The sequence below is a fragment of the Apus apus genome, chromosome 1 (assembly GCF_020740795.1).
Source record: "Apus apus isolate bApuApu2 chromosome 1, bApuApu2.pri.cur, whole genome shotgun sequence".
Taxonomy (NCBI): Eukaryota; Metazoa; Chordata; class Aves; order Apodiformes; family Apodidae; genus Apus; species Apus apus.
In genome coordinates, this window is record NC_067282.1 from 152,406,634 (window position 1) to 152,430,855 (window position 24,222).

The 24,222-nt window shown below is 48.1% G+C and overlaps 1 protein-coding gene across 1 annotated transcript; it reads right to left on the bottom strand.

The window, feature by feature from the left end:
• Window positions 1-187: 187 nt before the first annotated feature.
• Window positions 188-23,763, bottom strand: CSNK1E (casein kinase 1 epsilon). The gene is made up of 11 exons (XM_051630313.1): window positions 23,527-23,763; window positions 19,301-19,388; window positions 13,095-13,205; window positions 12,784-12,932; window positions 11,872-12,100; window positions 5,364-5,534; window positions 3,659-3,807; window positions 2,945-3,137; window positions 2,705-2,844; window positions 2,265-2,330; window positions 188-1,727 (listed from the first exon to the last, which is right to left on the bottom strand). The coding sequence occupies exons 2-10, from the start codon at window positions 19,374-19,376 to the stop codon at window positions 2,298-2,300; spliced, it is 1,251 nt and encodes a 416-aa protein (XP_051486273.1). The 5' UTR covers window positions 19,377-19,388; window positions 23,527-23,763; the 3' UTR covers window positions 188-1,727; window positions 2,265-2,297.
• Window positions 23,764-24,222: the final 459 nt, after the last annotated feature.

Genomic DNA, 24,222 nt, shown 5'->3' on the forward strand with positions numbered 1-24,222 from the left:
AACTGCAGAGATCAGCTCAGGCTTATTTTTAGGCACTCCAGCCCTGTGCCTTTTTTCCAGTAATTCTGATCAAACTCATTCCTGGAAACTCAGGAACAGGTTCACAGCTGCAAGACAGTGCTTCCTGCATGTAAGATGTCACTCCCAGCAAGGATGCCAAGGAAGGAAGAAATGACAGATGCTGGCATCACTTTATAATTTTCTACTTTATTACTTCAAATTAACAACCACGATAAAGCTCAAAAAAGTCCAATATTTACACAGGAAAAAAGTACAAAATCCCCCCCCAAAGTTCTTCAGGTTTTTTTTTTGTTTTTTTAAATTACAAAGTAATAAAAAGTTTTGCTCTTTAATTAAAAAAAAGAGAGAGACAGTAAGAGGGGTAAATAAATTAGGAAAAAAATAGGGAGGAAAAATAAAGTGTTAAATAGAAAGGGTAAAAACAAACAAAACAAAGACTAACCCCACCCTCCCCGCCCTGCCAACAACCCATCGGCTCCACACTACAGTGACAGTGTGTCTGCTACAGGCCATAGGTCGCAGTGGTGATCATCGTGTTTCAAAGCCCCAAGTGCCACAAAGCAGCTTGAGTATTCCTAAATTATATTTTAAAAACAACTAAAAGGGGGGCGGGGGGGGGGGAAGGGGAGACAGGTGGGAGAGGGCAGGAAGGGGTTGTGCATGTACGGTGGATCTTACTCGGGGCTGCGTGAGGGAAGGAGAGAGCAAGAGCCATCGATCTGAAAGAACACCACGCTCCAGTTTCTGTGTGCCCCTCTCTTCTCCTCAAGTCCCACACTCTCCCCGCAGGAATTAAAACAAGTTTTAATTAAAAAAAAAAAAAAAGAAAAACACACACAGCCAGACGAAAAGAAGACCCCGCTGCATGGATGGGAAGTAGGTTCTCATCTCCCTGTATTTCAGCTCCAGCCTTCCCATCCTCCATGAGACCAGGTGCCTCTCCACAGAGATCCCTCGGCACATGTGGGTCGCTCAGATTTAGGCATGACTGGCACTTCTCCCGACAGCCGGAAAAAAAGAAAGGAAGAGAAGCCACCCAAGGAAAGGAAGCCCAAGTCAATGATTAGGCCGTTGCCATAACTCCCCCTCACAGCTTAAAATTCATATAATGCTTGAGAAAATAAAGTTATAATAATAAAAATCAGACTTCTACCATCAAACGTGGCTGGAATCTGATTCCCTCCCGGCCCACAATGCTCTTGAAAAAAAAAAAAACAATAAACAACCCATAAACTGAACAAAAAACCAATCCCCCCACCATACCCTGCCCCCGGAAAAAAATAAAAGGAGAGCAAAGTTAAAATTTATATGGCTGGAAACCATATGATTTGAAAATTTAAAATAAAATAAAAAACAGAGAAAATATCTAAGGAGGAGGAAGGAGAAATAAAAAAAAAAGAGAAACCAAAACCAGGAGGCAGAGAGTCAAGCAAGGGAGCTGGGGGCAGCTGCAGGGCTGGGGTAGGGGGGCAGCTCCCATGTTGTCAGCTTCTCTTCTCGGAGGTGCTCCCACTGGGGACACAGGCAACCCCTCTTGGAAACAGTTCACGCCAGTGCAGGGACACAGCTTGACTCCTCGTCGTTGGCAAAAAGAAGTTCTGTCGGGGTTGGTTTTGTTGTTGCTGTTGTTGTTTTTTTGTCTTTTTTTAGTTTTGTTTGTTTTTTTGGGGTTTTTTGTTTTTTAAAAGAAAAATACAGTGAAGACACTAGGAAAAGGAAAAAAAAAAGGAAAAAAGGGAAAAGACATTAGGAGAAGAGTCTTTCCAGCAATCCCAATGCCAATTAGAGTGTAACAAAACAAGTCAGCCCTTTCTTCTACACTCTTGCCACCCCTTGGAGTTACCTTGTCCAGCTCCTGTTGTTTCCTCTACAAGAGATGCTCGCTAGCTGTGCAAAGTCTTGCACACTTGACTACATGCTCAGCACTCTCCTCCCCAACACTATCACATTACCAGAAAAGCATTCATTAGGTACTAACAAAATGGCTCACTGGCCCAGCACCTTCTCCACCTTCCCTATGCTCCTGAAGAAATGGAAGCTACTACCATCACACCAAGATAATTCATCCCCCCAAGGCTTTGGCAGCTAACCCTGCTCTTCCCCCTGAAGCCAAAAACCACCTCAAAATAAAGCAAAGGGAAAGGAAACATACAAATCCCCCACAACACCACCAAAGTTTTAATCTAATCCCTAATGCCAGCAATTCCCTCCTTGGCATAAACCAGGCATGAGAACAGACTCACCTAAGCAAACACTGGTCCAGTGGCAATTGCTCCTCACTTCCCAAGGTGATCAAATGGCACACTTGTCTACAAAAGAAGATGAAGAATGGGTAAGAAGGAGAGGAAGAAAAGGGCACAAAGGACACCAAAACAGAGGTCATGCATTTCCATCTGGATATCCTCCCTCCCAAGAGCTTACTGATCCACTTCTCTAAACCACTGTGGTCTGGAAGACAACCAGATGGAAGGATTACCGCGAGCAAAGAAGATGGTACTGAGCATGGCCTCCAGAAAATACATAACTGAGGAGCCAAGGCATAACCTGGTACCACTTCCCTCACCACACTGTAGACGCTGCAGGCTCACGTCAGCTCCAGCAGATCAGGTAAAAATCACTGTGGGGTGCTTAGCCCTTTTGGGACATCCAGGCCAAGGCCATGAACATTGCAGCAGGGACTCACCTGTGATGCTGAAATCCGTGACACTTCTTGCCGCCCTGTGAGGTCAGATGAGGAGACGTTGGCAGGAGCTCCTCGGTGTAACCTCATGCTGACCTTCCGCTCCCTGTCCACTCTTGAGATTGCTCTGGGGGACGTGTTTCCTGTCAGAGCAGAGAAACATGAAACAAGAATATTGGTCAATAGCTTCGGTTTCCAGCCAACAGGGGTGCCACCCTCCCCCAGCTCTCCCACCCCACTCACCGGACTGTTGGATTCGGGAGGTGGGGGTGGAGGCCATGGGCTCAGTGACATTGCGAAGGCGGTTGGCAGTGGCTCCAGCAGGTGGGCCAGGAGGCAGTGCTCGTGTGGCTGACCCCCGGAGTTGCCCCATCCTCTCTTCTCGCTCGTGCTCTCGCCTCTCCCGATCCATATCCTCAGGGTTCCGGGCTGCTCCCTGAGAAGGACAGAAACCGCCATGCCATGCATGGCTGTCAGGCAGCACAGACAGCAGCAACCCCAGACAGAAAACACACAGCGCTCTAACACACCAAGAAAATAGAGGCTCATCTCCAGAACACCTTCTCCCTGCACCACCTTCCACTCCACCCAGAGAGGACCTCATTCTCTTCCATGAAGAAATTGTGAAGAAGGCATATGGTACTACAGCTGTTACTGCAATCCACATCTGTGTCTCACCTCTCAGGACACTTCTGTCTTGAAAAATTACCTCTACCTACCTATAGCTATAGATGTATTGACACACATGCTTCACCAGACACACTAACACAACAGTAGCTATACCCTCCCAATTAGCACCACCTAACAACTCTGCCACTTGTCACTCTACCTGCTCCCTTTCCTCAAACCGCTCACTGGGATGAAGTACAAGCGACAGATGGTTTCCAACTTTCCTGCCCCATCTCCATGATGCAAATCAACCCCTGCCCCTCCAGCCCTTTCCCCACGCACACTCACAAATTTAAGCATGTTCCAGTCAAAGACGTAGTCGTAGGAGAAGCCTTGGCGGTGGAACAGGTTGCGGAAGAGCTGCCTCAGGTACGAGTAGTCGGGTTTGTCATCAAACCTCAGTGAGCGGCAGAAGTTGAGGTATGTCGAGAACTCAGCTGGAGGGAGCAGGGAACAGCTGGTTGTTGAACACTATTCAACCCCCCTGGTCCCACCATGGAGCTGTCATGGCCTTTCAGCAGCAGTGTGCTGGACCAGGACAACATAAACGGAGAGCTGCATAATGACAACAAAGCCTGCCAGTTGCAGTGCTTTGGCCATCAAGATGATCCCGTCCCTGTTTTTGCCAGAGGAAATGCTTGTGCATCCCGTTTTTTCTGGCTCCTTCTCCAAGCAAGAGGTGGCAAGTCACAGAGCCTACTGAAGGAGTGTAAAAAAGCAGGCCCAAAGAATAGGTGGAGGCAAGCTTTGTGAAGCTAAGCTCAGACCAGATGTCCTCCTAGTTCAGTAGTCTGTCTGAAGCAGTGGCAAGTAGCAGGCAGCTATTGAGAAGGACTGGGGCAAGATGTCTGACACTTCCATTGGCATTAGCCCGGCTTCCATCTACTTTCAACTCAAGAGAACTTCCTGACCTGGATGTAATTTCTAACTATTTAGTAACCCTCAGTGGATCTCTCTTCCACATAGTTGTCCAATCTCGCCTCGTGCTCCTGTAGGCTTTAAGAATCCACATCATCTTCTGGGAAAGAGCTTCATATCTCTGCTACTGGCTGCGTGAAGAATCACACTGGTTTGTTTTGCAGATAGAAGGAACCATCTTTGTTTCTCTTTCAATACAAGAACTGGGGACACCAAATAATCAGGTCCCATCCAACTTTTGGAGGCACAGCAAGAGTGTAGACTTCTAACACCTCTCTAATAAACTCCTTCCCAGGTTCCAGAACACTCACTTGTTGCTTGTATAGGAACTATCTCACTTCTCATCACTCTTCTGGCCCTTTCCTGGACTGTCTTCTAGTTCTACAGCATCCTTTCTGAAACAGTGGGATGGACCAGAGCTACACAGCACATGCAAGGTACAAATGGGCCATTGGTTTATGCACAATTTGGGCTTTTCTTTCCTAGTTGTTCGTAACACCTGATCTGCTTTTCTCAGTAGCTACTAAGTGCAAAAATTATGCTTTCAGAGAACTACCTATTGTAATTGCAGAAGCTCATTAGTCAGTGGCATCAGTCAGCTCAGAGCCTACCATTCCACATATGACATGAGGACCAAGCCTTCTCTCCTCTCATATACATTCCTCCACATTTACCTACAAAGAACTGCATTTGCCACTTCATTGCATGGTTATTTCTGGGATTCATCACTGTTGGCCCTCATCCTCAACACCCAGTAAAAATTCAGGATCATCAGTACACCTTTTCACCTCACTGCCCACTCGCTTCCAGACTTTTTCTGAGGTCCTAAAGATCCCTCTCAGCACTCTCATGCCCTTACTAACACAAGGATTGATGGTTCACAAAAACATGTTTCCCACTTCTGAACCAGAACTGTATCACCACCAGTCTCTTATCCTTCTCATCACTGGTGTCAGCAGCACATCCTGGTCTGGGATATTGGGCGTTGCCCTTCAGGATTGAAGATTCCATGGGGTTTCAGCAAGAGAGCAAGCCATGTATTAGACAAGACAGCCATCAAGATCAGAGCACTTACATGGGTACCCTTTGCAAAGCACCTCAATGGGCGTTGACATCTTTTTCTCGCTGATCCTCTCGTATTTTTGGCGCTTGGTGGCAGCCTTGAGGCCCTGCCAGGGCAGTGAGCCCAGGTTGAAATACATGAGCACATAGCCGAGGCTTTCCAGGTCATCCCGACGACTTTGTTCTGTGGGAAGAAGTTACACAGGAGTGAGCAGCAACCAAAGCCACTTTGGCAATCACACAGCTTTGGAGGTGTACGCCGAACAAAATAAACAACCTCTCTTGCTTCTTTGGTAGGTTTCTATGGCTAGACAAACTTGCAGAAGACATTCCAGTTAAAAATCTTGCAGGAAAGTTCACACTGCAAGAGTTAGTGCTTCTCTCCCCATACAGCCCCACCCACTTCATAAATGAATAATTACTCTGACTACCTCCTCACTTGGACAAGCCTTAATTCACACAAGAACTCAACAGCTCAAGAAGTGCTGCAGTGACACTGCCTACCTTGCTCTTCCCAGACCCAAAGGAAGGGCACCTACACTTCTCCACCCAGAATGATACCTCACCCTGGGGCTTAGTCATGGCAGAGGTGGTCACAGAAAGACAAAGCTAACAGAGATTAAGTCCAACACAACCCTTTCAAACACATCTAATTAACCTGCTGATACTCTTTACCCAGGCCAGAAATGAGGAACTAGTGACCCCTTCTTGAAGTAAATAACTTTGTTGATAGTTTAGAGAAGCCTAACGTAATGCTGTGTAAAGACCTTTCCAGATTGGTGGCATTTTTCAAGTCGTGGAAGAAGAGCCATGAATACCAACAAAAGGTTGCCCCATTTGAACAAATGGGGAATGACTGTGTAACTGGCACCATTACCAACTCTACTCAGCGCAAGGGTTGCCCTTAATATGCCATCTATGCTTTTAGATGCTTATTATGAAACAAAAACATTGGTTTCTCCCCCCAGAAACCAAAACATTCCACATTGAACTTGTTCTCTGGAATGGTCAAGCCATTTTAAGCTGCAAGTTAGCTCCAGACAGAGTTGAATGCAGAATTCCAGCAACTGAAAATGCTGACTGGTTAACTTGTGAAATTCCTCCCAGCTCCTCCAACACGCTCACAAAGTAATCTCTAAGTTTTGCCAAAAAGCTCTTGTCCCCGTTTCCCTCCCAAATAAAATAAACACTATGAAGAAAGTACTTCACATTTTTTTTGTTTACATTTTGTTATCTACTTTCATAGATAACAGACAGACAATGTGGCTCAAGGGAGAGCACAGGAGCAAAGAAAAGACTAGAGGGATTTGTCTATTAGATTAAGCTATACTACAGCAGGTTTCGCTGGATTCAGTGTCACGTCCTAGAGGATGCTGCACATTATGTATTGGTTTGTGGGTTAATTCTTCCACCTGCCCATCCAAACACCAGCTGATTATTCCACCTAACCCTTACTCTGCTGGCTGAACTCAGCCCTGACAAAGGGGCAGCCATAGCAGGTCACAGATCTAGATGTCCAGGTGTACCAACACAAGGTGTGGGTCTCTATGGGCCTTTCTTCTCCTGCATCACTCTCACAACTTCCTAATGTTTTTGAGGACTAGGAGGCTTGGCAAATTAAAAATACTGGAGGAGGGGTGGGGGAAGCACTGTGGTTGAAGAAGAAAAGAAGGGTGTCACCTCTCCATAACTGAGAGGAGACTTTGGCTCAAAGCACATGAAATGCCATAACAACACCATGTTGCAAGATAGGAGAAGAGAAAGCAGACAAGAGAGATCTCCAAAGTGTCTTACTTTGAGCATGCAGAAGTAACAGCACTTTTTGATCTCACTAACTTACTGCCTCAAGTTCCCCACTTTAAAGGGGCTAATACTTCCTAATCTTATCAGGCTGCTGCCAAAGATAACTACACAACTGGCTGGGAGATGCTTAAATACTATGGAAGGCACAAGGAAAAGAAACACATGGTTTTGCATTTAGCCTAAGGGTGGGATACACACCATGCATACCAAATAAATAAAACTAAATATGTGATAATGACTACATCTTGAGACAGGAGGCTTACGGAAATGGGAGTCAGAACACATATCCAGGGCCTGAATGCATAGGTGACAAAGGTAATCTGGATCCTGCAACTGCCAGCCCTCAACTTAGCCACACTGTAGCTTTAAAGCCTGTAACTGTAGATTCTCTGTCTGGAGCATGGCAGTGCCCCTCAGAAGGGTAGAGAAAGGCAGAGAAAACTACTGAACAGACAAATAAGCCTTTTAGAAATAAATCAGGATTTTGACTCCAAAAGCTTGCTTGAACTCTACACTGCTTAAGGTAGGCTGGACCACACATCTCCCTTTGCATGAAGCACAGCAGCTTGGAGTACAGCCACCAGCTCCATCCAGAACAACAGGAGATGTTCCATGAACATATGCCTAGACACAGCCCTAGTGATATGGGGAAGGCCAAAATTAGAAATTTGAGGTTAGGGAGCCTGAAGTCAGTGGGGGATGACACAAGCACTTACTGGAGGCAATGAGAGGGGTTATGAAACCAGACTGGGTGCCCACTAGTATTCATTACATGCATGTAGACACACCTTAACTATGCCTTACCACAGCAATATGATTGAGGAAAAATAACTGTAAGCAGGACACTCAGTTACTTAAATGCTGAATTATAAAAGTATCATTTCTCAGGTGTATGTGGTCATTGTAGCCCACTTAAACAATTCAAGTGAGATTCAAATCTATTACAAGCCTGAAGCACCAGCATGATGGGTGACAGTGGTCAGGCTACCTCAAAACACTGTAGCTGTTTGTCACCTGCAACCTTCATTACAAGATCTGAATTAAACCTCAAATGATGGTGAACGACAGCTCCTACATCTCATTTCTCTGTTTCATCTTCAGTTACTACTACACATTTACTTTATTATTTTTTTTTTCCTGAGTCTCATATGCCAACATCCTCAGGATATTAAACAATATTAAATGCAAAAGTAAAGTAAATAAATAAAAAAGTTCATCTCTATACACTGAAGAAACAGTTTCGTATCACTGCTTTCCACTTTTAGAAGCTTGACAATCATTGACTAACTCTTGCAGCATCGCTGGGATGCAGGCAAAAAAAACAAAACAACAACAACAACAAAAAAAAAAAAACAAAACAAAACAAAAAAACAACAACAACCTACAAATCGTAACTTTACAGTTTGAAAATAGAAAGAGAAAAAGAAGTGACATGAATGCGTGCCCAGAGTGAGTCAGTCCAGAAGCAGAATTACAGCCATGGCCTGTGACACCACACCACACTTCCTCTCTCCATTTTCTTTCAGCTTCTCCAGATATAAATGGGAAACTGGTACTTCTATAAGACACTCATCCTTTCTTCGTTCACTCTCAAAGCCCCTTCCAACAGAAAACATAAGGTCACCTTCCCACACAGCCCAGCATGACCCCTCAAACCCAAACCCCTCTGCAAATAGCCTCCTGCCAGTTCTCTCCCACTCACAGGGAGGCTCCCAGCCAGCCCACACCCTCCCTCCCTCCCTTCCCAAAGGAGGGTCCTCAGGAGGAGCTGAGTCAGGGGTGAGTAGCAGGACGATGAGTTACCTGGGGAAGACATGCTTGGGCAAAGATAGGAGAACAGTTGCCTTGGGTGTAAGGTTCTTGACAAAACCTTTTTCTATGCAGCATGAAGTGCCTCCAGGTCCCCCAGTACAGTGCTTCCTCCAATCCTATCCAAAGCCATGCTGTTCCCATGCAGGTCTCCCTAGAAATCAGCTGTCTTCACTGAAGCCAGCCCAGACGCAAGCAGTCTCAAGCAAGCAACATTTTGCTGACTACATACTTATATCTGATTTCGCACATGCTAGAAATACACTTCCCCTTTCTCTCCCCACTACATGGCAACAGCCTTTAAAACCACACAAAAATGTGGAGTGGGTGACAAGAGGGCAGGATCAGCAGAAGAAATTTATGCTCTGCACAGCCTACGCTGGTGCCATCTAGGACATGCATTTGGGGAGGAACTGCTATCCCCAGCCTCCTGATATCCAGACAGAGCCCAACAGGCTTCTTCCAAGACTGTCTCCTGGGCACCCCTGGGCATCTATTTCAGACTTCACAAGCTCCAGCGGGTGCAAGGGACTCTCATCCTCAGAGCATGTGAAAATTGACTGGAATGCGTGAACCAAAGCCTGCACAGTCCAGTGACTCCGCTAACAGCAAGTCTCCAGCTGTGGAAACCCTCCCTGATCTCGCCTCCTACTTTTTTCCCCAGTCACTGGGAAAAGAATGTTTCCTCCAGACATTGGAATGCCCAACCCTTAGCTTGCACATTCAAATAAAGGCATTTAATAATTTGCTATTCCTGTCAAACAAATACCCCAGCACCCGGTTCCTTCTCTCTCCCTAAACTACATTAATATAAGATAAAATAATTTAGCTTCTGAAAAGTAAAAAAAATGCAGTGATGGTTTCCATGGCAATGCTGCAAACTCACAAACGTGTCTGTCATAAGCCCTGTGGAAAGGTCTTGAGAAACAGGAACTCCAGCTGCAACCCTGACACCCCCATCCCCTTTCCTCCAGGCAAGTCATGTAACCTTTATGCCATTTGGGGGAACTATCTGCAATGTGGAGATAATACACCCAAGACCTGTTGCGCAGAGTAACTCACACCCAGACTTTCCCAAAGCAAAGGGCACGAAGAGAGCAACTGCTGTGCTCAGCTCGATGGCACACGCAATCTGCCCTTGGATTAGTGTTCAGACATTGTTTGTTCATCCTGATATGCAAGCCAAACACCAGTAGTAAAGGGCTAAGTTGGGGTGGGATGAATAATGAAGTCCTTCAGAAAAAAAAAACTAACAGCCCCACAACCAGACATTTAGCCCCTCGTGATCAGGTCAGACAGAGCGGGCACACACAAAAGAATGGACAGACATAGTAGTGAGAATTATTTTGTGCATGTCTCCTTGTGGCAGTTACCATGGCTGTGGAAATCTTGACTGAGAATTCAATGAAGAGTCAGTTATATATAAGCAGGTCAAGCCAAAATACAGAAGCTTCCAACTCTGAAAGCTCTATTAGAACTATTTTTACTACATGGAAGAGGTCAGGAGATCACAGCCCACTCTCAACACACAACATGCCCCATTTTGATAAAAATAAAGCATTTTCAGTCTACATTTATACAGTATTAAGCAAGGAAGACAGTGGGAAATTGCTTTATTTTCTGTAGGCTGCCTTGACTGCAGTTTCTGAGGAACCATCTGCAGGAGAGGAGAATGGGAAGCTTTCCCTAGGAAGAACGAGGACATGGAAATCCTGGACATGAAATCCTGTGGAAGCTGTTAGTTTAAACAGTTTGAGTTCCTTGCTCTGATTTTCAGATTCCCGGGTAATACATTTTAGAAGGTCTCCCTGAGATACAAACCAAGCTGTCAGCACAGGAGCTACTTTCTTGGGTCTTCAGACAGGGCAGCTTCAGTGTTTCAGCTCTTCAGCTTTGCCAACTAGTTGCAGAACCAAGTCAGCCTGCTCAGAGCAGACCTTAGAGTAACTAAGAAACTCTTGTGCTATGGACAAAGTTCAGCCCGAGCAGGGGAAAAAGGTCAGAGAGAAGTATCTGGTCAGGCAAAACTGCAAGAGATTTTTTTAACCTCTGTTCCTCAGAGCAGCCAGGTGTTGTGCATCAGGGGCTGATTCCCAGGACAAGTTTGGATGACTTCAGGAGGTTTAACCCAAAGTTTTTACAAAACCTGGGATGATGGCTATCACCAGTATAAGACCTGACTGAACTCTGATCACTCCTTTCCAGCCTGGTTTTATCCCCACGGCACTAGCCATAGACACTAAAGACAGAGTCCTACCTCCCTAAAGCTGACTCAGATCTCTCTCAGCAGTGAATGAGGCCGTGTGATTCACAGACACACACATATTTTGAAGGTCTGTGATAGCCAGTTCTCAATCACAAAATCTGCATGTCCAGGCAAGTAGGAGACCTCCCCTCATTTCAGCTTCTTGTTTCCAGCACACAGCTGTCCCCATCCTCAGTGGTGTGTAACAGAAGTATGACCATATTGCAGAGGGCCTGTATCCTCCAGCTCTGACAGCTACAGAATAATCACTGATGAAGGCACTCAGGAGTCAACAAGAGAGGTTTCAATTGCACATACCCCTGAAGGCTCAGTATCCGCAAAAGTAGCCTTTACATATTTAATCAGCCTGCAAAAATTGTGCAAGGCTGAGTTAGTAGCAGCAAAGTCAGGGAGGTCACAGTCTCCATGCTGAAACAGGGCCCCGCTGTACAAAGAACCATACAAACACACACTGGTAGACAATTTCTGCCTTCAGAAGCTCGGAGTGCCACAGAAGGCAGGAGAGGTCACATGGATGTAACAGTTATTTGCCCAGCATCTCAACACAGGCCATCAGCAGAGTGAGGTACAGAACCCACCCTTTCCTGCTGAGGACACCCTACCTCCCCTGGAAAGCCCCACCAGGGGGCAACAGCAGGCTCACCGATTCCCAGGTGGGTGTTGATAGAGGCATAACGGGCTGTGCCAGTCAGATTCTTGTTTTCCCGGTAAGGGATGTGCTGGTGGGTCCGGGCATCTCGGTACTTCTTTGCCAAACCAAAGTCAATGATGTATACTAGGTTGCCTTTCTTGCCGAGGCCCATAAGGAAGTTGTCTGGCTTCACATCCCGATGGATGAAGTTCTTGGAATGAATGTACTCAATACGGCTGATCTGGAAGAGGGGAATATATAAATAAATAGTGAGACAAGCAAGAAGGAAACATCAGAACCGCATCTGTTAAAACGAGTACTCTGTCCAGGACACTAGCCTGACAAAGCAGGGAAAGGGACACTTTGAGAGAGTATCAGAGATGACAACCAAGGAAAAGACACCCTCTGCAAGGCAGAAGGATGTAGAGATGGAATTCAACCCTACACACTGGCCCAGTCTTCCATCTGGGGAGGTCATCATTAGCTCCACAAGGAAGGATGAGAAGCAAGTTTGTACAGACTACACCTCTGAGCTGCAGCAGTGACACCAGTCAACTTTCAAACTTACCTAGGCTGGTAAAAGAGAGGGTCCAGAACAGTTAAGGGACTTTAACCCAGGGCATAGGCATTTGAGTCAATATAGGCCCATTGTTCATCAGGCGGGCAAAAGCATCTGTGCACACAACACTAACACAGGGTGAGCAGCAGGGGAAGGAAGGAGGGATGGAGACCAAGAAAAGCCAGCAAAGCCTAGGTTTCAGGGCCCCAGCTTAATCAAGAAATAGAAACCCAGTAGCCACTTGCTGCTAAATGAAAAAAGCCTAGGATATAGCAGTTCTTGAGCAGAAAGAATGGGAAGGAGGGAGGCGGAGGGGAAAGGCATGGAAAAGGAGAGTAGGCACAAATGCTTCAGAGGAAACTCACCATCTGGTCTGCCAGGAGCAGAACTGTCTTGAGACTAAATTTGCGGGAACAGAAGTTGAAGAGATCTTCCAGGCTGGGCCCCAAGAGCTCCATCACCATCACATTATAGTCCCCCTCTGCTCCACACCACTTAATGGAGGGGATACCCACTGGGGAAAGAGGGAGATTAAGCCCATGAAACAGAAAAACACTGCTGCATCCCCTGCTGAGATTATCATATGCAGCACCAAATAATTTCCTTCCTAAGGCTCTCCAGAATAATTTCCTTCTTCAACCACTCCCCCGGCCCCATCTTTCCCTTCCCATCTCACCTCCTCCCTGCATCATCTTGTAGAACTTGCTTTCAATGTGGAGCTGGGGATGCTTGGTTTTGACACATTCCAGTTTGATGGCCACCTCTTCACCAGTTGCAATGTTGGCTCCTGCATATAAATGAGGGTGAAATGAAGATTGGGCAAGCTTCCACTGAAGCTAAACACTTTTAACAAGACCCGTACGGATGCCAAAACCTTAAGATTTGCCCTTAAATTTATTCTCTGTGACAGAAATGAGGTTCCATCACTTCGATTCACACAGAGTTTCCAGCACCACTGCTTGCAAAGGCAAGCCCAGAGCAAGGCACACAAATAGGAAATCAGCTGTGATCCTGGAGCCAAGCTAGAACAACAGTCCTACCACGTGTTTACTGCCTTGTCACCTCAAAAAGTGACACCCACCCACTTTGGGAGGTCAATCTGTATGTACCAGCAGTACCTTTAATGAGTGGAAGTTTTAGCTATCCCTGATCACATAGCTGCCCCTGAACCCAAGCCAGCTCCCCAGGCAGTGATATGGAGTTCTTCTTCCTGAGCCAAATTACTGGTTACCTCAGCTACATTGTTTCAACAGAGCAAATTAGCTCAGGAGGAGACACTGCTACCATTACCAGCTACCTCAGGTTTCTCCACAGTCCTGACCTGCTCAATACAGATAATTCCCAAATCTCCAGCTTCTCCCTCTCCCAAGGGCTTTAATAATACCTTTATCTTTTGCCAACACAGAAACATTTGCTATATCCTAAATTAGAAGCAGGAAGAAATAAACTGATTCCAGTACTGAATTAAGCTACTCAGACACCTTTATTGAAGGTACTGATAGACAGTTTGTGATGACATAAAACCCACAAAACCACCACCCCACGTGGTTTCTTTCTGAAAAGAACTGAGCTGCCAGCCACGAAAGCCAGCACTCTGGTTCCAAAGTGCACTGTCAAAGGAGGAACAGGCTGAACTTTCTCTTGTACTAGCTGACAGGATTCCACATGTTTCACATCATCCTAAAATGGAAAGAATTAAGATCTGTACACAGGTCACAGGAATGACACTCAAGATTTGCTTCTCACTCTCGCCCTCTCCCATGCCTGCCTCACACACAACAATAAGCCTTTCCTTCTATCCAGAAGCAGTAAAAGTTGTAACCAAACAAAAATCTGAGAGCAGTTCTGATCATAAGCAGCTTATAAATACTGCCATAAAATAAAACTACTCCAAAACATGCATGCCAAACATGAGCTGGAGTCAAAGGTGAAGTTCTGTAGATATCCCACAGCTAGTTTTGGTAGGTCTGGTTAATTTGTGCTTCCTGATCCCTGGAGTAAGACCCTCAGAGTCCACAAGGACAGCTGCAGATAGATCTCTCCTGTTTCACATGTAGATAGATCTCTCCTGTTTCACACACTGCCTCCAGGGCCAGGGAACAAAAAGGAAATGTTCACACAATTGTATCTCTTCTCTCCCTGGATCCTAAGGAGATCTATCTCCTGTTGAAGAGTTCTGGCTTGTACACAAAGTTAGCCAAGAGCTGCCTGCTAGCAAAAAGACGTCATCTAGATACTACAGCCCTGGGTTGAGACAGACAAGCTGCTAGGAATTTGTAAGAGAGCAACAAAAACGATCAGGGCCTAGAGGGATTGATTTACTAAGGAAGATTAAAAGAGCTAAATACGTAACATAGAAAACAGATATAACTAAGAAGGGTGGGGAGGAAGAATGGGACATGACAAAAGTCTGCAAATATTTGAAGGCTGTAAACGCTAAGGAGGGAGAGGAATTATTTAGGGTGCTCTGAGGGAGGGAAAGAGGAGCAACAGGATTAATTTAATAAGGGTTTTTTACTCAAGATCCAGGAGAAGGGAAAGGGAAAAAGCCATCCTGAAAGCTAGAGCTATTTGTCCAATTATTACTTTTGGAAAGATGCTGGTATTTTCCACTTCAAAATTTCTGGCCAACAAAACAAGTCTGTACATTCCCTTTACTCCACCATAGGACCCAGCTTACAAGCATTAGGAGTGCAAAGATGAAGAGAGCAGGAAAAGGGGCTCACATCACAGTTAAGGACATGGCATTGGACTAGTATCTACCTTTTCAATTAGTGTTCAATCACCAGTCCTCATTCAGCATCGAAACACCCAGGACATATGAAAAGACAATAGCAATTCCTTCCCTTTTTTCTTTCCCTTACCTTTGTGAATAATTTCCTCCAAATTCTCTAGAGCAGCTCCCTTGTCTGTTCCCCAGGGGAATTTTACCCCTTTCCTAGCCCATCTGCTGACACACACGCAATGACAAGTTTTGTTGACTTTTGGCAGCACTAGCATTAGCATTTCAAATGAACCCTACTGCCCGAAGTTGATCAGTGGAAAGATGAATAGGCTCTCATCTCCACATTATCCTGTGTTTTTAGGAAGATGACAAATGCATCCAGCTACTAGGCTGTCTTCAGGTGGGAAGTATTATCTGTGAGCATGTAAAGCAGGAAACAGGAAAGGAGGGGTGAGCATCAAGAAAACTTAAGATTCTGCAGAATGTGAATATGCCAAATGATCAACATGGCCTCCAGCTCCACACTCTCCATATCTCAAACACAGGTGTCAGCCTCTTAGAAAAAGAAGAAATGACCCTGTGGTCTGGAACAGAAAAAGTAGGACCAACTGGATCTAGTGAGGAGCTATTTTTTGCTGAGAGAGTCACCAGCCAAACATTTTAGGCACCTCCTCTCTTCAAACCCCCATTCATCTTCAGGTTGCTCCCTCTATCATTTTTGGCTAGAGATCTACCCAGACAGAGACTACCACAAGCAAAGAGGGAATTCACAGGCAAGAGCCTCTCTGATCCTTTGTTCCACGCATGAGCCACCATCTTTTTTAAAGCTACAAGTACAGAAGCAACAGTTCTCCACTCCCTCTCCAGACTGGAAAGCATGATGTTTCAGACAAACACAGCAGAGCCTGCTTAGCTTCAGCCACAAGAGAGATGTATGCAGGATTGGGGATAATTCCTAACATCCACCCCCAGTCTCACTCTGCTGTGAGGGCTGAACAAATTCAACTCATTCATCACCAAGCTGCTTGGAATGGGGCCCCGGGAACAGAGGATGTCACCAGCTAAACAGGATCTTTTTGGAGTGGAAGCTTGCTGCATGTGTGATACAATAAACAACACCCTCCCTGTGCATCGGGCAAATCAACAGAGACATCCTCCTCCTCTGCCCACTGTCCCCCTGCTCTGCTCACTGCCTGCTCCTCTCTCACCAGCTTGGTCAGAGAAGAAAGGAGGGCTGGGAAAATGGAAGAAGTCAGACAGGGAGAGAGGGAGTTAACAGGCCAGGAACAAAGGGAAGGCACTCTCCTCCCAGTAAGGGAGGAGCCTGCCATCAGGAACTGTCCCCAGCTAGCTCAGGTCCCAGCATGCTTTGTCTGCCCCACCATCCCCAGCTCCGCTCCACTGCCACTGTCCCCTCCAGCGCATCCCGACCTGGATGATTTGTACCATGTCCAGCAATACTGCCCTGCCCCTTGGCCAACACCTCTGACAAAGAACCTCTCCTCCGACAGCCCAAAGGTCTTGGCAACTTCTCCACAAATTGGGTTTTGCACTTCTGAGTGAGCATTTTTAGATAAATGGGTTAGTCAGGACCCATGGGCGCCTGATCTCATCTCCCACCCTCCCAAGCCAACATGGGAAGAACATCCCCCCAGCACATCTATGCCCCCAAGACAGGGAATGCAAGCAAGGCATTGTGATTTAAGCTTCAGCCGAGGATTAACAGGAGTCTATCCTTTGTGTCTGACCACGCAGAAATTCAAGTTTCCTTCTGACAGGAAAACCCAAAACCAAATCCCAAAAACCAAATCCTAAAGAGCACAACACACAGTACCCACTGGTTACAGAGCAGGTGAAAGCACTAACATCCTGAAGGAGACAGGCTTGGGATAAACCATACAGTCCATGTGTGCCTTCAGAGGCAGACAAAGCTTGTCTGTCTCTGCTCTTGTCTCCATACCATTATCGAGAGAACTGTGAGGTGAATCTGGTGCAGGGGAGAAGTCCTTGTGAATGAGTCCGTCTGTCTGCAGAGCCAACAGTGAGAGGATCTCTCATGAGCACAAGCGTCCTCCAGACGCACCATCAGAGACTACATGCCCCATCCCTCCAGGCTGGGGAGTCACCCAGGCTCCAAGAAGTCTCGCTATCACTGCTTCAAAACACGCTGGCTTGCACCTCAATGAACATCACAAGGGCTTTGATACTGCATTCAAGTAACTTGGCTGAACTCAGCATTTGGAGGCACCCCACTGTGCTCACCACACTAAGACACTGGGGCTTCCTCTGCCTCTCATACTGTTTGGTTTATGGGCAAGGAGAGCACAACCTCTTCACCAGAGCCTGTTTTCCATGCCCCCTTTGCACAGGTGGATGACCTGTTAACATGGTGCAGAGGATTACAGTTTCAGGCCTTTCTATTCAGTATCTCCCTTCTTTCTTCAAGCATACCCCAGATGTTTTGCAAGATCCTGACAACTTACACTGTCCTAGAGAGGGTCTGGAAGGCTTCAAGCCCTAACATAGGTGGAAAATGCTGTGTCTGGGCTATCACCCCTCAATCTCTAGAACCTGGGAATTAAAAACACTGCCACCTGAGACACTAAGTGGCTGAAGGGCCACAGAGGAGTGACATATAGGAGTAGGCTGCAGTAAAGATAGCACATGGTGCAACTGGGATCCCAGATCCATTATTTATCATCTTTGTTTATGCTCTGGATAAAGGTGGCAAAGAAGCCTGTTACTGATGATTCCCACAGGATACTTAATCAAGAGAGGCTGCCAACACCAATCAAGAGAGAATAATAAAAGCAAAAAGGAACTGGAGATAAAAGCCAAAGGTAGAAGACAGAAGGTGCTTTGCAAACACAGGGAAAAGTAATCTGAACTTGAAGTATTAAATGAAAAGAACCCAGGGAAGGATGGGAAGATGTTGCAGAACCTAGAAGTGGATCTCCTACAATACAGCTGACAGTGCACTAAGGCAAATTCTGCAACCCGATACAGTGTTGGTGATGGGGGAAGCCAAGGAGACCCAAAGCAGCCTATGCAGAGGCATCATATTACAGATCACTCAGTGCCCTTCCCTCCCCAGCACTGGAAATGCCACACCTCGAATGCTATGGAGGTTCCAAGCAGCTCAGCAGATGGACAAACTTGGAAAAACTGAAGAAGCAGCAAGAATCAGGAGTGGTAGAAATACTGGGAAACAAAATACAACTCTAGTGAGCAAATTAACAGTCAAGGAGCATGAGATGACCATCTGTAAGTACCTAAAGGGTGCAAACACAAATGAAAGGAGAGGGTAATCATTCTGCTGGCCTGACAGACTACAGCTAAACAGGTAAAGGCAAGAACTAGATGACAAGTAAATGCACACCAGCTCTTACGTAGGGATCAATCAGGCTACTGGGTAGCCTGGCCACTGTGTCCCCACATGGTTTGAGCCAATAAAAACATCAGCAGGCCAAGCATCAGGGAACATATCTACACATCAGCATGCTGGCTTGGAAGAACTTCTCCACAAGTGACCTGCCATAGTAACAGGAAACCCAGCATCCCATGGGCTCTGTCTATTGAGCTCCTAGCTCAGGTCATTCCAGACATTAACACCAAATCTCATTACAGATCTAACAGATCTGGGCCCCAGGACTTTAACCAGACCAGCCTCTCTGATCTGTTTTACACCTTCTAGTCTCAGACCTCTCTCTCTCTCTCACAGGTGCCAGACCACCTCTTGCACTATCAATCTTCCTAAAACTTCATTCCTCCTACCCTGAAGGAACAATCATCTCCTCCCTTTCCACCACCCACTCTTTAAAGAGTTTATAGCCACACACACCCAAGCTAAAGAAAAGGAAGCAAGGGAGATGGAGTAGGGTGTATGACAAATATGCCCTCAATAGGCCAAAACTAAATCAGTCTGATCAAACACCACTGCCTCTCCAACACCTGCAAGGCAAAGCTGAGCTCATCTCACTTTCTTTGCCATCGGAAGACTAGCTGCAACTAGCAGTATTCCTTGAAGCTCTTTTTCTCTCCACCACCTCCAACCTTACATGGTGCCCACATATATCAATAGGCTAGAAAAATAACCCCAAAAATATCCAATGGAGAAAAACAACCTTGCAAGTAGAAGAGCAGACACTCAGACTCACCTAGATAAATGTCTCCAAATGAACCACTGCCAATCTTTCTGCCCAGCCGGTACTTGTTCCCCACTCGAAGCTCCATGGTTCAGTTGTGCTGCAAAAAGAAGCACAGAAAGCAGAGTGTCAGATTATTCACTTCCTGTTTCTGCTCTAAGACTACAGAGGACACCTCCCCACTTCACCCAGAGGCTGGGTACAGTTTTATATCTTTAAATACTTCACTTTCTACACAGCTTCTATCACCTCTTCTGATCTCCTGGATGTCCAGGGACAGCATGAGCTAGAAACGCTGCAGCAACACAACCCCTTCAAGAATGTTTTCCATGTTCCTATTATGGGAATTAAGAAGGATTGAGTCTCTTCCCCATTCTGTTCAGACATTCCCTCCTGAAAAGGTTTCAGTGGGTGATCACACCACTGTGAAGAAAGATGGTACTGCTTACCACCTACAGTACCTGGCACCAGGACAGTGGCAACCTCATAAGATACCAGAAGGGACAGGCATAATAAACCCTATGAGAAAGAACGCTCTCTGGCCCAGCCCCACCAGCACCTTAGTGGTGGTGAAGCACAGGACCCAAGGGCTGCAGGAGACAGACAGTCTGCCAGGGGCAAGTGACTCCATGGCCCCCAGGCAGGGGCCAGCACAGGGGAGGAGGCATCACTGAAGTGAACTCTTCAAGGCGAGGCGCGCTGCCTAGGAACCATTTGCTTATCTTCATGCAACTTCTGCTGATGAGATCACAGCCTCCTTCAGTCTACCTGAGCCTCCCATCGCTGTTGCCTACCCAGGTGTGCCAGCTGTTTGTTTTTAGCAGCTCAGGCCTTTCCTCATCCCTTTACCTGAGGTGATTAGCTAACCCTTTGACCTGCTATACCCCATCAACATGCCCAGGCTTAGCTTACTCACCTTCCACAGAACAGCAACTAGGTGGAAAGACCACAGCCACAGAATTTGATCTCCCTGCCAACCTCAATTTGTGCTGCAAACACCTCGACCCACAGTTCCCCAGTTAACAGCCCCCTTTCCGTTGCCCCTTCCATGGCCACCACTTATTCTAGGAACTGCAGCTCTTCCTGAGACAGACAGCAAGTCTCCTTTTAGAGGCATTTGCCACACTCCTAATTTATGCAAGGCCACATTATTAGCCTACAAAATGCAGACACAGAGCCTGTTGGGGACAGGAAAGGTGAGGAATGATTCATGTTTTCACAAGTAGCTGAGAGGAACTTTCCCTCGCAGGAGCTCAGTGGGAAGAAAGCATCACTGAAGGAAAGAAGGCAAGAATGGCCTTGTGAGACACAAGCACAAAAAAATAATCCCAGCTACAGGATTCTGGGCATACTATAAACCCAGAGCTGCTTCTCCTGCCCCAGGAGATGGGATTACAGAAAGAGGAATAGACGGGCTGCAGAGACATACATGGAAATAATCCTATCAAGGCATTCAGGAGACATTGTGAACCCTGAAAGCAGAGCTCTAGTCACAAGAAACCACACACAAAACACTTTGAGGTGGAGTCCCCTCACCTAGCATTTACTTATGCATGTGGGTTTCTGTGCGTCTAAAGTCTACAAAACCCTGTGGCTATTTCTGACTTTCTTACTACAAGGAATGTAGGCAGAGCCTTGGGAACCAAACCAGGAGGCAGGCATGCCTGGGTGAGGGTGCAGCAAATACACACGATTTTTATCCACTGCCTGCTGTTCTGTAATAACCACATTAACATACATCTGACTTGCTTACACTCCTACTCCAATAAGCGATCAAAGGTCTGTGTCCCCAGGAACCCGTCACACCACCGTCAGGAGGACAGCTCTCGAACCTCCTTCCTTCATGGCTGTGTTTGCCCAAGCCTGTGAACCCCGAGCACTTCCACTCGACTCCAACTGCCAGCTAGGGCAAGCACAGCCAAGCAAGCTGCAGAGGCCCGGCAATAGGCCCTGCAGGGTCCCCTCGGCATCAGGGCACAGCAGCTACTGCTCTGGAACAACACAGTCCCAAGCCTAAATTTGGTCCCACCCTTCTGGGACAGGCAGGAGCCAGGTTAAGAAGGGTTTCTCATACAATGAGGCAGCAGCCCTTCTAGCTGATTAAGCAACAGGCTCCAAAGGGGAATCTAAAAAATGCTCCAGGGTGAGGGGGTGGAAGCCAAGAGCAGGATAATGGAGTGAAAAATCATGGTCTTGCACAGCTGTCATTTTGCTTTATCTCCCCCCTAACACACACACACACACAAGTGTGGTTTGAAAACCTGGGAGGAGGCTGGCCAGAGAGCAACAGACTGGACTCATGGTAAGGGGGCAGGACATACATATCCCATCCCCCTCCCCCCAAGCCCTTCCCCCTCAACAACTGCTCCAGGAGTTCAAACATCTACCAATTTGCCTCTACTTCACACAGGTACCCCCACCACTTACAGCTTCCGCCCTTACCATCTGATCTTCAGGTCTACTATCACAAGAAGAAAGAAAATTTTACACATAAAATGTATATGTGAAATTTATACAACTCTCTATATATTATTTTTATGTGTAAAATTTAAAAAGCCATCCCTTCTTCTCTCTCTCCAACCCCACAATAAGGCTTAACCCTCCCTGCCCTGCCACCCTTCCTGGGCTCTCCAGCCAAGGCAGCATTCCCAGGGGCTGCAGGGCAATCATTTAGTTAAACCATTTAGTTTTCCATAAGGGATTAACACACGTACACCCTCCAAGCAAGTGTGTGCTCTGCCATGAGCGTTTGCATACGTGAATATCCAACATTACACAGACACCTACAATACACTACACAGCCTTCAAAAATAAAATTACTATCCAGCCACCAGCGCTGCTTCCTCACACACACCATTTTGCACCAATCCCCCTTTTATATAATAAAAAATACCCACGTACAGGCACAAAGGCCATTATATAAACACACGATAGGAGCTGATCTCGCACCGCTGTGCCAGCGCTGATGGGCACCGAAGACACAGGGACCGTCCTAGCGAGGGGGATACACGAACAGGAGAACCACCTCGGTCCCACCTGAGATGGGCAGGAGTGAGAGAAAATGCCCCGGCTAGCAAAAGGCCACAGGAAAAACCAAACGCACGGCTCCATCATGGAGGCTGTCGAGCCCAGCACCGCTCCGGCTCTCAGCAGAAGTGTGGGGAGCGGCGGGCTGCTTTTGCCCATTAACCATAGAGGCTCTACACGGCTTTTTGTGTCGGTGTGAGGATGTGTGCGCGTGTGAAGGGAATCAAGGAAGAGGCTGGCAAAGCAGTAATTTGAACTGGCTTAAAAATGGGGGGGGGGGGGGGGGGGGGGGCGGAAATAAATAAATCGCATTTTGATTGAAATGCAAAACATCAAACCCCTCCAGAGCCTTTCACACTTGCAAAAAAAAGGAGAGGAGCAAATAAGATGGGGGGGGGGGGGGAGGGGGAAGGGAGAGAAGAGAAGCCCCACGTACAGAGCATTTGGACTACATTTGAGGAAGAAAGAGCCACAACAGGAAAACGGGGAGAACAACAACAAAAAAAAACATGTCCCTTACACCCCCACCCCCTTACAGGCGAAACACTACGCGGAGACAGCCTTACCCCGGCTGTTATTTTTCCGGGTAGGTAACAAAAAGCTGCCACCCCCGGGAACGGCGCTGAACTTCTCCTCGTTCCACCCCCAACCCCACAGCCGCTCCCGGTCGCGGACCCCCGCCCCAAACCCTCCCCCCACCACAGAAAGAAACACCGACTCCACACACCCCTCCAAACGCAGACTCCCCCCGAAACAGGTGACGAAGGGGGCGGGGGGGGGAGAACGAGATCCGGAGCATCAGTGAAGCGGGGGGGGGGAGGGAGGGGTGAGGGGGCTGCATCAGCCGGGGGGCAGCCCCCCGCGGGGACCCCCACAGCCCCCCGCCGAGAACGGCACGGTACTCCCTTCCCCGCTTGCCCTGGCCCCGCCGGCAGACAGAGCCACGGCGAGGGAAGAAAGAAAGAGAAGAAAGGGGGAGCCCCCCCCCCTCCCTCCCCAAAATCCGCCGCCGCCGGAGCGGGGACCCCCTCCCCGCGCCCCCACAAAGGGGCTTTTGTCCCCCGCTGCCCCCTCCGGCCCGGCGCATCGCGCCCTCCCCTCCCCCGCCCCCTCCCCCTCCTCCCTCCCTCCGCGCACACAAAGAGCCGGAGGGGCCGCCTTTCCCCCGGGGTTTGCGCCCCAAGATGGAGGCGGGAGCCCCCCATACCCACCCTGACGGGAAGGGGGCCGTGTGGGGCTGCTGCTCCGCCGGCTGTCAGGGGGCCAAACCGCCGCGGCGGGAAGGATGACGGAGGATTGGGGAGGGCTGGTGGCGGCCGTGCCCGGCGCGTCCCTCCTTCGCTCGGCTCGGCTCGGCTCGGCTCGGCGCGGCGCGGCGCTGCCTGCCGCCTCCTCCGCCCGCCCGCTCGCTCGCCGTCCCCTCCAGCCGGCGTGTGCTCGGCACAGCCCGGCGCTCACCCAGTTTCCATTGAGTCCCGGAGCCAAACCCACTGATGTCACCCAGCGCGGGCCCTCCCTCCTCCTCCTCCTCCTCCGCCCGCCGTTAAAGGCGCAACGGCCCCTTTAGCGCCGTTCCCGCTGCCCTCCCGCCCGCCCTTCCATCTCAGCCCCGGACGGGGGGAGGCCAAACGTCGTGTGTCCCCCCCCCCCCCCACACACACACACTCCACGCATAGAAACAAGGGGGCTGTTTTTTTTTTGGGGGGGACGCTTCCCTCCGCGGCTGCCGGGCTCCCCGCTGCAGGTTTCTGGCCAGCAGAGTCACCCCAACCCCGCAGAGGGGGGGTCGGGGGCACCTGAGCTCACGCCGCTTGGGAGTGGGGTGTACGCCTCGGGTGAAGCACCTGCAAGTCTGCATGAGCGTCGGCAGGCACGCAGGGAGGCCTAGCACGGGCAGACGGGGGCCA

Excerpts from the sequence above, each read along its gene's own strand:
- CSNK1E (XM_051630313.1), bottom strand. The coding sequence starts at position 19,376 with ATGGAGCTTCGAGTGGGGAACAAGTACCGGCTGGGCAGAAAGATTGGC. Across the intron at positions 13,206-19,300 it reads ATTTGGAGACATTTATCTAG|GAGCCAACATTGCAACTGGT; the intron begins GTGAGTCTGAGT and ends ATTTATATGCAG. Across the intron at positions 12,101-12,783 it reads TGCTCCTGGCAGACCAGATG|ATCAGCCGTATTGAGTACAT; the intron begins GTGAGTTTCCTC and ends CCCCTCTTCCAG.